The sequence below is a fragment of the Corvus moneduloides genome, chromosome 2, assembly GCF_009650955.1.
Source record: "Corvus moneduloides isolate bCorMon1 chromosome 2, bCorMon1.pri, whole genome shotgun sequence".
Lineage (NCBI taxonomy): Eukaryota > Metazoa > Chordata > Aves > Passeriformes > Corvidae > Corvus > Corvus moneduloides.
Window position 1 is genome coordinate 31,782,832 of NC_045477.1, and position 13,893 is coordinate 31,796,724.

The following is a 13,893-nucleotide window of genomic DNA, read 5'->3' on the forward strand; positions in this document are numbered from 1 at the left end:
ACAGGACAACACATTTTCAAACCACTAAGCTACCCCTCTTTCATGTGAGGTCAGCATTTTCCTTGCTCTGCTAGATTCTTTTCCCTCTTCCTTCCGTCTAACTAGGATGAGGGGTTTTTGAACATCGGTTAGGGGCGTTTGAACATAGTTGGGTTTTAGCAGATTATTTGCCCTTCCTTTGTAGATTGCCATATCTCCCTGTGGCTGCAGCTGTACTGGCACACTGTTCCTACACTTGGAACCATCTGAGAGAACAGAAACTCCCCGTACTTGGGTGACTGTCATCTGAAGTCCTCTGTTCCCCCTTCAACAGAGATGAAAGATGCAAATTATCTTTGTGCATGACTAGAGTCCTTTGTTTTTCTTTTCATTCTGAGATCAATCATCTTATAGGCTATTGCAGTGCAGAAGCCCAACAATTATCCAGAATTAAAGGACAGCGGGTGAACGGCATGAATGCCTCTGAGACGACACAAAGAGCATGAACTCTGGTATTTTTGAGAGCAGAAAAACCTAAATGTCTCAAACCTGGGGATGGGAAGAAAAAGTCAACATCTGGATTTCAACAACTGAAATAACCCTTGCTTTTTATACAGGTTTCTTTTCCAATTCCCCTTATGTTGAAACATGGTGTGAAATAGGCAGTCCCAAGTACACAATACAGGCTGGGTGGAGAATGGATTGGGAGCAACCCTGAGGGGGCAGCACCTTGGGGGTGTTGGTGGGTGAGCAGCTCAAGTTGACTTGTCCAGAAAGGACACGGCTGCCTTTCTGGGCTGCAGAAATTCTGCATTCTCCCCCTCTGCTCTGGTGAGACCCCACGTGTAGCGCTGCATCCAGCTCTGGGGCCCCCAGCGTGAGCATGTGGACATGTGGAGTAAGTCCAGAGGAGGCCACGGAAATGCTCAAAGGGCTGGAGCACCTCTGCTGTGGAAACGGGCTGAGAGAGTTGGGATTGTTTAGTCTGGAGAAGGCTCTGGGGAAACCTGAGAGCTCCTTCCAGTAGCTGAAGGGGCTACAAGAGAGCTGGAGGAGGATGCCCTTTTGACAAGGGCATGGACAGGACAAGGGGGGGATGGCTTTAACCTGAAAGAGGGAAGGTTTAGATTAGATGATGAATTGTCATCTGCTTGCACTGGTAAAACTGAAGAAGGAAAGGAAAAGCTGTCATTTCTTCCATGATCCAAACCAGGAATCAGAGAAAAATCTACAGAAGAGAAGGCAACTGCAGAATGCTCTCATTAAGAGATTGGAAATGTTACAGCAGCCTTACATTTTCAGCTTGTTTTAGGCATCTTGAAATTACAGATGGAATAACTTTTCCACAGCCCTGCAGTATTTGATTCTCGGTGGCAATACAGAAGGCACTCACTCTTTGCCTGGTATGTTATATGGAAGGAGGTCAAGGACAGCATGAGGGGAACAAAATAGCAGAAATTTGATCCGGTACTTAGAAAAAGAGAGAAAGATGCCAACATTTTGATATTGAAAGTATCAACTGTGCCTACCACACCATCCATTGTGGTCTGGAGCCTATGGACACTATTTAAATTAGAAACAGTACTAAGATGACAAACTGCACAAAATACTGGTGAAGTGCAAAAATGAGAGGAAGAAAAAAGTCTGTAATGAGCTCACTCAACTTGTCAAGCATCTGCCCAGACACAGCTTCCTAATTGAGAGATCCATCAACCCTGTCTGCTGGGAACTGAACTGAGGATGCTGAAGACAAGTCAGACGATAACAACTCAGCTGTCAGATGGGCAGGAGATTTTCAAAGCAGTGCCCTAAAGGTGAAACACCACAAACCAGTCTGTAAGAGCAGAAGCACTAAGGAAGTGTATTTAATTCAAGAATACCTAAAGCAGCAGCAAAGTTTTATGGTTATGAGCCTTTGGGCTACAACTTACCAGTGCTAAAAAATTAAAATCACAAAAACCATGCAGTAATCTTATTAGCCAAGGACCATGCAGGCATCCATGTTCCCTCATATTATAAAAAAGAAACAGAATAGCATGAGTTTGCCAATTTTATTATAGGAAAGCATGTAAGGGGTTATTTACACTAAATACAACTGGAAAGTATTTCTTCACTGCTTTGTTTACTTGCTAAAAATACACCTTTTTGTAAAAAGAAAAAAACCCCAACTGATTAATGAACACAGGTAACATTTGGCTGCTGCACTAGAAAGTTTCACATGTTAGGTCCTCCTAAAAAATCCTACCAAAGGATTGCTACAAATCATAGGAGGTTCCTCAGTCGGCTGAGCCTGGCACACAGAAGTGATACACAGACACGCTTCCTGACAGGAATGCCAGATGGGATCATGTTTTAACTAAATTCTTGCCCCTCTGTACTCCCAGCTCACCTGCAGATGGGAACACTGACAAGCTGCCCAACTGCTGCTGAACAGAGTCTGTTTGGCTACTTGAACTGACAAGAAAGACTTGGAGTACCAGAAGTGCTGCTGAATTGAAAAACATTGATTTTCACATCCCACTAAGACTGGTTCAGGCCAGGATTATCACACAGAAATAGATCCTGTAAAACTTAGAGGGAAGTGGTTAGGAATTTTCCAACTGGTACTTAATCCCATTGTTCCTCAAGCTGTACAAAGGTGCAACAGGAGACAAACTGTTTTGGTGCTGTAGCTCAGTTAAACTCCACGTCCTGCTGACTGAAGTTCTGCCACCTGCATAAACAGGATCCTCCTCCCCCTGCACCATGAACAACCTGTGCCCTCCCCAGAGCTGGACCAGCTTCAGCACAGCCACAGAGGATGTAGAACAGCAATTAACAATTTCCTTCCGAGGTGCTGTTCCCACACAAGAACAATAGTACTTTTTAGAATATTATATTTGTGTTAAGAAATTAGGTACCAGTGCACAAATGCAAGTTTTAGACATTCAAAAAAAACCCCAAAACCAAAAAACAAACCCAAAAAACCCCAGAAACAAACCAACAACCCTCCACAAAATGCTGAACTCCTCAGCTTCCCTTCAGAGTACTGTAAAAATAACATTGATTTATGTGCCCAAGTATTTACATAGTAAGTACATAGCAGAAAACCTAGAGGCCTTGGAGACAGACTTTTGATAGGTAAAAACTGAAGGTACGGCCCAGCGAAATTACTACTGGAATGCTGATTGAGAACTGTCCTGTTTCTGTTGAGTCAATATAGAAAAACCTGTGTTTCCTTGAAACCACTCCTAACTAGCCAAGTAACTCCTGTATTTGCCTGCTGCTTAGGACACCGCCAGCAGCTTTATTTTGACATCTGACTCCTTTTATGCACATAAAAGGCTGTTTTGCCTTGGTTTGCTGCTATCTGGGACACAGCATCTTGTTTTCATGTAACCCAACAAACCCCATAAATAGGTTTCTTTCAGCGCCAGCCTTCACCGCCTGGCAGGTTTGGGCATTATATACACTTTGACAGGTTTGCTGAAGGGGATGGTCCCCTCTATGCCATTTTCAGAGGGTGGGAGAGCCTCTGAGCTGTCACTCCAGGTAGATTTAGGAATTCTGGTAGATGCTTTGCTCTTGTTGGAATTGTAAGCCAGCAGCAATCGCACTTCAATCTGACATGGCTCTGCAGAGAAAAAAATAGAACAATCCAAACGTGATTGTCGTTGCACAGTGAACAATCAACATCAAATGAACTTTAATTTCATGTATGCTGGGTAAGTACAGAGCTGTTCTGGGCTGACCAGAATCGAGTCTAGTGTCTGAAAACAAACCTCTGGCATTACATTCAGCACAGCAGAACTAAGGACTGTTCTAGGTTTATCCCCCTCCGTCATCACTTAAGAAATTTTACCGCTAACTTGCAACTTTCAAAAATAACTGTTTGAAAGTAACTTCAATGAAATAATAACAATCATTAAAACCCCCACAGAACTAGCAGGCCCTGCTCACTGTATTTATGTCAGGATCAGCCCAGATGACATCTGCTAAGACTTGTGGCACAGGAGATTACTTGAAGATTCTCTTTTGTTGGAAGTTTTTGCACGCCAGACAGGCTCTTCCTCTCTTTCACCAACTCTGCAGCTGGGCAGAGCAACGTTACTAATACTGTCCATAGGATGATTTCACTTTACTCTTCTCACTGTGGTCATAACAAAAGTGGGGTTTCAGTATACATAGTATTACTCTGGACTTAGTGCTGGACTTACATCCCCAACAAAATTCTCCTTTCTAGACTGAAAACCAGGTTTGTTTAAGTTTTCTTTATGGACTGTACTGATTTGGGCTGGGATAAAGTTAATTTTCCTTCATAGTAGCTCGCTTGATGCCTTGTTTTGGATTTGTGACCAAAATAGTGTCAATAACACAGGGATGTTGTAGCTATTCCTGCACAGTGTAATACCCAGGAGTTTTCTCACATTGCCCTTCTGATTCTCTACCTGTCCCACTGGGGGGTGAGCACCAGGTGGTGTGCCGGGGCTTAACTGGATACCAGGGATAACCCACAACAGGACTACATTAATGAAACCTAAATTAAACCTGCTGAAACCCACAGGATTTTAAGATGCCCTATCCAGAACTGCAGTGGGTCTCCAGCTGAGACATCATCAGCACCAGACAGAACACAAGAAATAACCCTTTTGCACAGTTACTCCACACTTTAGCCAACACCTCCCTGAGCTCACCTTTTCATCACTCCACTCTTAGTTGCAGTTTGGAGTCACCTCTTTCACTTCTGCTCTACACCTGGCACTTAATCCGTGCTTTGCATTCTCCTTCCCAAGCACACTCTTTCTACTGGCCTTTAACAAGTTTCATGGTCTTGCATTAAGGCAATTTCTCCACTTTGAATTCTGACCATTTTCTGAGCCCCCCCCAGCTCAGTGTCTTCCCCTTGTTTTATATGCCCAAGTGCCAATGTCAAAGTTAATGTTTAAAATAATGCCTAGAGGAGACACCAGAAGAGAATCCCTCAGGGCCACGCTTAAAATGCCCTTCCAGTGAATGCTGCAGAAGTAGAAATAAGGATTTCAGCTCCATCTGGTGAAGTACAGGATCAACCCTTAAACCCAGATACTTCCAGTCCTAGAAACAGTACCATGTTTTCTTCTCCAAAACAAAACAAAGACAGCAGGATGAGTGAGTAAACCATGGAAGCACTATACAAAAATAAGTATCTGAAGGAGCACAGCAATAAACAAAATTCTGTTGGTTAAAAAAAAAAAAAAAATCACCCAATTCAATGAAGAATTGCTCAAAAAAAACCTCTCAGAGGAAACCCCCACATTTGAGTAAAAATGTAGGGATTAAAAGAAAACAGGACAAAGGGAGCTGTGAATGAAATACACTCTGCTTTTGTTGTTTGAAGTCCACAAGCCAGTTACTGAAGTGCTTCCATGGGGAAGTGTGAACAGCAGCTGAGACTGAAGGTGAATGTTGGAGTCACATCATTATCAGAGCTAAAGGGTGGGATTTTAGGGCATTAAAAGGATGGAAGTTTAATCAGCAGTGCAATTGTACTGCTGTACTGTTCTCTGCCATGCTCAAACACCTGTCAGACCCAAAACAATGACTTACAAGGAGTCAGTGACCTTACTGTGACCCCTTGCCTTTACCTGAGGATGCAGACCTGGCTCCTACAGCTGACTGCTCTGCACACGAGTGGGTGACCTCACCTTGAACTCAGCTCTCATGTGAAGGCTCCCACGGCTCTCCCAAGACAGCAGCCCCTCTAATTCCCTATGGAGCAGCAGTGCCTGGTAAACAGGGAGCTGTAACTGCTCAAAGGCCTGACTGACACTTAAGGGCAGCACCAACCACAGCTGGAAACTCCAGGATCCTCAGAACCCCCCCAGACTGTGGGTACCCTACTTGTGTCTAATAAAAGCACAGCCACACAACCACGTTAACTTGTATCATTAACGTTACCTGTCCAGGCTGTGTGCGAGAGGTAAACCTGAGTTATCAGCCTGTGCCTTCCAGGGCCAGGATTTCGGAAGTCAGCTGGTTTAGGATGGATTAGCTGTGCTTGTCCATCTGGATACAACACCTAGAGGAGAACCAAAGAAAAAAAAAAAAAAAAAAAAAAAAAAGAGAAAACAGCAAAGGAATGACAACTGGACTGGGGATCTGTCTGCACAGTGTGTTACTTGGGTATTTTCTGTTTGAGTTGGGAAAGCAAGAAAAGTGGGCTTTAGCTTGGAGCCAGGAGTTCAGCTGCCCCAGATGTAACAGCCACACGCTGCAATTCAAACCCACAGCACAGGTGGAAAAAAGGCCACACTGGCATCAGCTGCTTCTTCTGCATTGTAACTGAGGTTTTTGTTTCTTTGTTAAGCAGTGACTTTGCATATTTTACTTGGATCATACCACTCCTACCTCCTCAGCTGCATCTAAAACTGGTGATTCAGCAGCAGGAAGAAAAGCTGGAGAGCCAAGAGCCTGTGTATTTTTGTGCCGTTCAGAACAACTTCTTTTGCTCCTCCTCCTCCTCCCACTAGACCAGCTGGAAGTTCACCAGCATTAATTGGTGTTTGTGTCCATAATGTGCACAGTGCACGAGGAAGAACAGAATGACATCCAAGCGCTCAGAGCAAACTCTCAGAACTGCACCCAAGTCAACTCTCAGTGCACTACAGACAAACCAGGTTCTGAATGTGGTCAAAACACAGAAATCCAGCATTGTTACTAATGAAGTGTATCATTATCTGCAATCTAAAAGTATTGACATCCTTAAAGAAACTCCCCCCAAGACACAATCTTGTTTGCATTTATGTCAAGTGACTTCTTACCTGAACTTTAACAGTTCCTTGAGGATCCTGCACATGTTCCACAGTTGCATCAACATCCAGCGCCACAACCAACCCTGATGTAAACCTCAGGGGATTATCAGATTCACCAGTAGGCTCAATGATATTTGCAGTGGCTTTATGGAGCTGTTAGGGGCAAAGTGATTGGCAAAAATAAGGAGGTGGGTGAAAGAAGAAAGAAAAAAAAATTGTAATTAGTACTGTTCTTAACAGAGATGTGCATGAACTTTGGATTTTTTTTTTTATACTTCCAGGAATTACTAAGTTTTCCAGGTTTTTAGCAGTAGTCCTGAGGATACTAGATAAGAAGACAAAGAAGAAATAAGTAACACTTCAGTCTGACCAAGACCCTGAATTCTAAAAGCTTCATGGTATATTAGAAACTAGTCAAGATGCCAAGACAGTCCACAAGGATATTGCATTTTAATTTTCTGTTACACCAACCTGCTCTGGAAGAGGAAGGTGGAGGAAGGTACTTTGCCGCAGTGTTGTCTGAAGAATCTTGACCACTTCTGAAGGCTTGGATGTCACAAGTCTGGGCATTAAGTCCAGCAATTTATCTACAAAACTGCCTTGCATATGTGGGAGCTCAGAGATGAAGCATCTGTGTCAAGAATAGATTAAAAATCAAATACTTTTTTCAACTTTTTCCACAGTATTATTATTTTCAGTCAAGCTAGTTAATCCTTATATTAAGTTATAATGACAGAATCAGATACCTACATTCCTCTTCTGATGTGTCTCATACGTAAGAGATGACTTTGGCTACACGTTGGGACCATGCCTCGTGCTCAAACTGACACCATCAAGGGCTATGTGGTGTGGGCAGCAGGTCAAGGAAGGGGATCCTCCCCCTCTTCTTTGCCCTCCTGAGACCCCACCTGGAGTACTGTGTCCAGTTCTGGAGTTCCCAGTGTAAGATGGACAGAGGAGGCCATGAAGATACTCAGAGGGCTGGAGCACCTCTGTTATGATGACAGGGTGGGAGAGTTGGGGTTGCTCAGCCTGGAGAAGAAAAGGCTCCAGGGAGACCTCATTGCAAATTTTCAGTACTTAGAGGGGGCTTATAAAGAAGAGGGAAAGTAACTTTTTACACAGGCAGATCATGATAGGATAAATGGGAATGGTTTTAAACTAAAAGGGGAAAGATTTAGATTCAATGTTAGGAGAAGATTCTTCACTGTGAGGGTGGTGAGGCACTGGCACAGGTTGCCCAGAGAAGCTGCGGATGCCCCATCCCTGAAGTGTCCAAGGCCAGGCTTGATGGAACTCTGGTCTAGTGGAAGGTGTCCCTGCCAATGGCAGGGGAGTTGCAACTAGATGTTCTTTAATGTCCCTTCCAACCTACACCATTCAATGACTCTGTGTTTCTATGATTTTATGACTCAGCAGGGAATTGGATAGCTAGTCCAGAGATACAGGCATCCTTAGCTGGCTGAGCAGAATTTTATTTCTAGTTCTGATTAAATTCACATTTATTTGTATTCCATAGGCTTGGCAGTTGTGGCTGGTTAACTGGTAAGAAAAAGGGACCAAATCTGCCCTACCCCAATGCTCAGCTGGAGCTGGAGAATAGAACTGTTAATTTCCTGTACATCTTTCCCTCACACTGAGCCTCAGGATCAGCAGAACTCATCACTGTTTCATAGAATCAGAACCATAGAATGGTTTGGGTTGGAAGGAACCTTAAAGATCACCTGGTTTCAAACCTCTGCCACGGGCAGGGACACCTTCCACTAGAGTCAATCTGTTCATGCAAATTGACACAATACATCTGTTCTCCCTGGAAGTAAAGGTGACTACTCAGAGGTGGCAAAAACAGTAGACAGGGCCAGGAAAGATATTGCAGAATTCTTGTCTGACTTATTGCTCCATGTTGATGGCATCAAGGGTAATCTGTTTTTTTATTAATCTTTGAAAGGTCAAATTGCTATCAGGACTCCAGGAGACAGAATAACAACAACAAAAAATTAAGTATTTATCAAAACAGCATCCACTCAAAGTAGATAAATCCTTAAAAATACAAGAAAAAAAAATCAGCTATTCTATAAAAATTAATTCAGAGTACATGTTTCTGAAGTACCAGCATAACATCTCTATGTTAAGGACTTCAACTACGAAGGTTCTTCTTGCTTTATTATTATCCCATGACAGTTCCCAATGTAGGACAGCAGGGAAGGGAGATGTGAAGAGATGAAAAACAAAGTGAGTATCCCATGATGACAATGGTGGTGGGACTTTCTAACAAAGTGAAGAAGCAATGGAGTTTGTCACCTCTGAAAGGAATCCACTTCTTGTAGGAATTTTTCACACATCCCAAAAAGGGGTTCCACTCTGCAATGAAAATAATATTCCTTGGTTTACTTTTAAAGGAAGAAAAATGGCTCTACGGCTATACACATTTAGGTGGTTTGGAATCCCATTAAACCTCCTAAAAATGGAAGTATCTTACAGTTTTTGAACTAAAAAAGTGTTCCTCACTTGTCTATATTCCACTCCCACAAAAAAAAACCCCATTTGCATAAGGCACTAATTAAGTTCCCAAAGCCACTGTTAGAAAATATTAATTTTCTACTTATAAAACAGAGGTTAAAAGGCAAATATACTATGGACTTCCATAGTAACACAGTAAATTGATGGCAACAAACCTGAAACAGAAGTAAATTAGGACAGTAACTAATTTGCTCTAATTCTACCAGCTGGAGTTCTCATTCTACAACCATGTGTCACTTCTTTAACTTCAGCAGCCAAAACAAACCACTTGGAGCCTCTCGTGTACCTAAGCCTGCACAGGAGCAGTTTCTGAGTCCCCCACACAGTAGTTGCAGATCAGTCAAGAGGACAATACTTTCCTGATGCTAAAAATTCAGCAATGAATACTTAATGAAGCAAACATGATTGGTGCATTCTTTTGATACATGACTTTTCCTCATTTAAACAGGTCCCAAATATCAACTCTGTTTTAATCTATTTATATGTTCATAAATGAGAGAACTCAACCCCCAAAACTCATCTTCCCAATAGTTTTGTCATCTAATTCAGGACTGTGTAGCTATACAGCTGTATCAAAGGCAGAAGAAGGTTCTTCGTTCTGAATTACTTTAGCAAATGGTTATTGGCATGCTGCCCTGTCATGTGTCTAATTTATCCTTGCTGTTTTTTTTAAACAAAACTTAAGGACAGTAATCTTAGAGCTAACCCTAAGAAGATCCTTAGACCAGGTCATCCTTACCCTCTTGTGGTGCGGGCAGTCACTATCAGCTGCAAGGCCTTTGCTTGCAGTCTCATGTGGTGAATAATGACCACTTGTCTACTTTCCACTCCGCTGTACATGAACTCCATTTTGTAAGTTTCTTCCAGGATCTGCCAGACAGACAGAACAGGGATAAAAAACCATCCGACTGTTAAACTCCAGCACAACTATGATCACCAGATTCTGGTATTTTTATCTCATACCGAGGAACACATTAAGCAGACAAGAGGAAGTGCCCAAATTAATACAGTTGAGTTCAGTATGACTGTGTAGAGGCCAAGAACTTGCAAGTTCTTTAACAGGAAATACTCCCTCACCTTGCATCGATAGCAAGTGACCTACATTCATCATCACAACAGATAACACTTTCCAGAGGTTCACAAACTACTCAAGAGGGTACCCAAGAAAAACAGTTCAATCAGAGAAGATTTCAAAAGCTGGATGGCTTTTGTTTCTACTCATCAACAGCAGAGAAGGCTTTGATGCAGAGCAGTATCTGTCTATTACATCTTAATTACCTTAAGACTCAAAATGTCAGCAGAGTTTCCCAACAGATCCATGAACTTGCTTCTACCCTTGATTTATTATCAGATTATTTAATAGCTTGCTTGCTTCTTTACGTTTTCTTAGGGCTTACCTTCAGTTTTCCCAGGATCTGATCATTTATATATCACAGAACCAGAATATCCCAGATTGGTGGGACTTCCAGAGGTCATCTAGCCTGGTCCCCTGCCCAGAGCAGGTCTCAGATCCAGTTAGTCAGGGCCACATCAAATTGCGAACACTTCCAAGGACAGACATTCCCCCCACCTCTCTGGGCAACAGTATTTAACCATCCTTACAGTAAATTTTCCCTTTATAGCTGATCAAAATTTCTCATCGTTTGCTGACTGCCTCTTGTCCAGAGTAGTCTGGCTCTGTCTCATTTATATCCTATGATACAATGGTAGACAGAAGTAAATTCATCCTGAAGCCTGCTCTTCTCCAGGCTGGACAATTCCAGCTCCCTCAGCCTTTCTTTGCAGGTAATGTGCTCCAGCCCCTGACCACACTGGTGGCCCCCTGCTGAACTTGCCCCAGTTTGTCAGCATCCTCCTTCTACTGGGGAGGCCCAGCACACAACACAGGCTTCCAGATGTCATCTCCCCAGAGCTGGATCATTTCCCAAACCAAGACATCTCAGCTGCCATTGGCCTCCTGTAGTGCCTCATATTCAATGTACTGAACATGATGAGGTTCCTGTCATCCCAGTTCCCCAGTCTGTCCACACCAGCAGCCATGCCCTCCAGCATATCAACTAGTTCCTCAACTTGCAGGGGCCTCATCACCTACTTATTCAGCCACAATCCTGCAGGTTTGGTGAAAAAGAAATGATGGGAGACTGTATCCAAGCTTTGCTAAAGTCAAGTCATGCTAAAGTCAAAGATGCCAATGCCCACTGCCCTCCCCTTGTTCAGAGCACCAGTACCCTCACCACAGAGAGCAGTGCTTGTGGTCAGCCATAACTTGTTTTTGAGAAATGCATTTTGGCTGTTCCAAGTAGCTTTGTTGATCTTATTTAGAAACAGCTTTTAAAAGTAGTTGGTCCATAACCTTCCCCAGGAAAGAGGTGAGGAAGACAAGCAGCCCACGGTTTTCTGGATCTTCTTTCTTACTCTTCTGGAAGATGAATGTGATATTTGCCTTTTTGCAGCTGTCACGAACTTCCCTCTCTCACCACTCACCTTTTGCAGATAAGGAAACTTACCCCAGTTTTGGGGACTAAGATTTACTTGGACAGACTATGGCAGTGGAAGGCCAGAAGTGTACTATTGTTCTATGGCCAAGGAAGGACTCCTACCCAAGGACTGGCCTCCATGCAGGCTCAGCTGCTTCCACCTCACCTGCTTTGCTGCAGCAGATGCCAACGCATTCTGTTTCAGGTACAGGGGAGCTGCCACATTCCACAACTTCTCCTGCAAGGCCTACATGAAAAAACCATGAAATGATGATAAATATCTAATTCAGTCTAAACAGTTGGTTGAAAAAGCATGCCAAAGCTTTTGTGCTTTTAAATACAACACAGGGAACCAAAGCTCCCAAAATATACATTGTTCTATAAAGACACAGAGATACCTATACAACCAGAAAATACAAAAGAAGTTGAGAATAATATTAACAAAGCTGTGAATGAGAGACTCGTCAAGCCAAACTCCTGGTACTTCATGAAGAAAAACAACAGCCCACTGCATTATCACACCCCTGAGACCAAGATCAGGGCAATCTCAGAGTGCAGGCAAAAAGTGGAAACAATAAAAACTCATAAACACAATTCCTTCCACAGCCACATTTCTGAACTTTCCTGCTGACAGTCTCTGCCCCACCAAAGATCCTGGAGTTGCTACAAATATTGTGTCTAATTCAACCACTGATATTGGTATTAAAAAAACAAACCAAACCAACAAAAAACGCCAAACAAAACCCCAACCACCTACCACGCTCTGTTTGCTTTTTGATTGACGTTTTATAAAAATGTAGAAAGCCTGACTGGATGATTGGTATCACTGCCTCCTTTTTGAAGCTGCCTGTCCCTAGATACAGCTATGCACAAGGATGGCTGCAGCCAAAGCTCAAGAATGTACAGACTATACTTCACCCTGGCTGGCCCAAGAATCCCAGTTAACTACCTCTAAAATCACAGGGTATGTAGAGCCTTTAAAGGTCTGGAACCTTTTGATCCTTGAGAGGCTGGGAAATGAAGATACTTTTTCCCCCAGCAGCTTTTTTTCTGTTGGGGAAAGAAGCGACTGGACAGAAATCTACTGAAAAGGGCTACTCAGACATTCAGGTTCTCTCTGCAGTATCAGAATTTCTAATTGTATTGTATGAGTGGAAGGTGTCCCTGCCTGTGGTAGGGGGTCTGGAATTAGATGATTCTCAAAATCCCTTCCCACCCAAGATATTCTGTGATTCCTGGTATTATCAGTTACTTTTCATTCCATGCACGTTACCGACTCCTCTGCATCACTGATCTATTGACTGTTCTACAGCTCAAGCCAAGAATGGCTGATACAGCTTTTACCCTTCTTCCAAACAGAGCACTCCTCTGCCAGATGCAAAAACCATCTGGTTCACTCCAGTCAAACCATGGAGAAGGGCAACAAAGCTATCTCCAAATGCTAGTCCTCTGCCTCCACAGCACATTTCACTTGGTATTCAGCTGGATTGTACTGAACTGTAACACTGCTCATCTGAAACACCTTCTTTGGGTGATAAACATATTCCAAGGATTTGAGACCTGCCATGAGATGTGCCAACTGGCAGCTATGCATTAGCAAAGCACCTGAAATCCCTCCTTGGTTTTACATAACAAAGCTTTCATGGAGTCCCTTCTGGAAACCTGTTTGCTGCTTGCTTTAGTTCTTGCTTTACATGTATGTAAGTTACACTCAAACACCAAAGAATGCCAGGAGACTTAAACACTACTGCCAGCTCACAGCCCTGAGCAACCTGATCCAGTGGAATCCCTGACCACAGCAGGGGCATTGGAACTAGAGGGTCCTTTCCAACCCAAGATTTTCGATGGCTCTATGAAGCAAAAAATTAGTTCCTGTTTACAGCACGAAGCTAACTTTGAAAAGGGGCTTTTGCAAAGGGTTGCTGTCATGGTGTCTAAGTAGCCACTTCACCTGCTAATACTAAACAGATAATTTCAGCACTATGAAGGAAAGCATGACTGATATTTAGCTCAATCAAGTCTTAAAAGCTCCTTTGGCACTGGTGCCAATAAAGCTGTCTGCAAATCACTGTCAATAAAAATTGCACTCATGGCAGCAGTCTAACAAAAAACATTCCAGTGGCCATCAGCAGGGAAAAGTTACTCTC

General features: G+C 43.0%; 1 protein-coding gene across 2 annotated transcripts in view; it reads right to left on the reverse strand.

The window, feature by feature from the left end:
• Window positions 1-2,015: 2,015 nt before the first annotated feature.
• Window positions 2,016-13,893, reverse strand: part of INTS4 (integrator complex subunit 4) — a 33,216-nt gene continuing 21,338 nt past the window's right edge. For both annotated transcript variants that reach the window (XM_032098996.1, XM_032098995.1), the window contains exons 17-23: window positions 11,913-11,993; window positions 10,009-10,139; window positions 9,051-9,110; window positions 7,221-7,380; window positions 6,759-6,902; window positions 5,896-6,016; window positions 2,016-3,592 (exon numbers count right to left, since the gene is read on the reverse strand). In XM_032098996.1, the coding sequence (XP_031954887.1) occupies window positions 3,399-3,592; window positions 5,896-6,016; window positions 6,759-6,902; window positions 7,221-7,380; window positions 9,051-9,110; window positions 10,009-10,139; window positions 11,913-11,993 (891 nt within the window). In that variant the 3' untranslated portion in view covers window positions 2,016-3,398. The remainder of the gene's footprint in view (window positions 3,593-5,895; window positions 6,017-6,758; window positions 6,903-7,220; window positions 7,381-9,050; window positions 9,111-10,008; window positions 10,140-11,912; window positions 11,994-13,893) is intronic.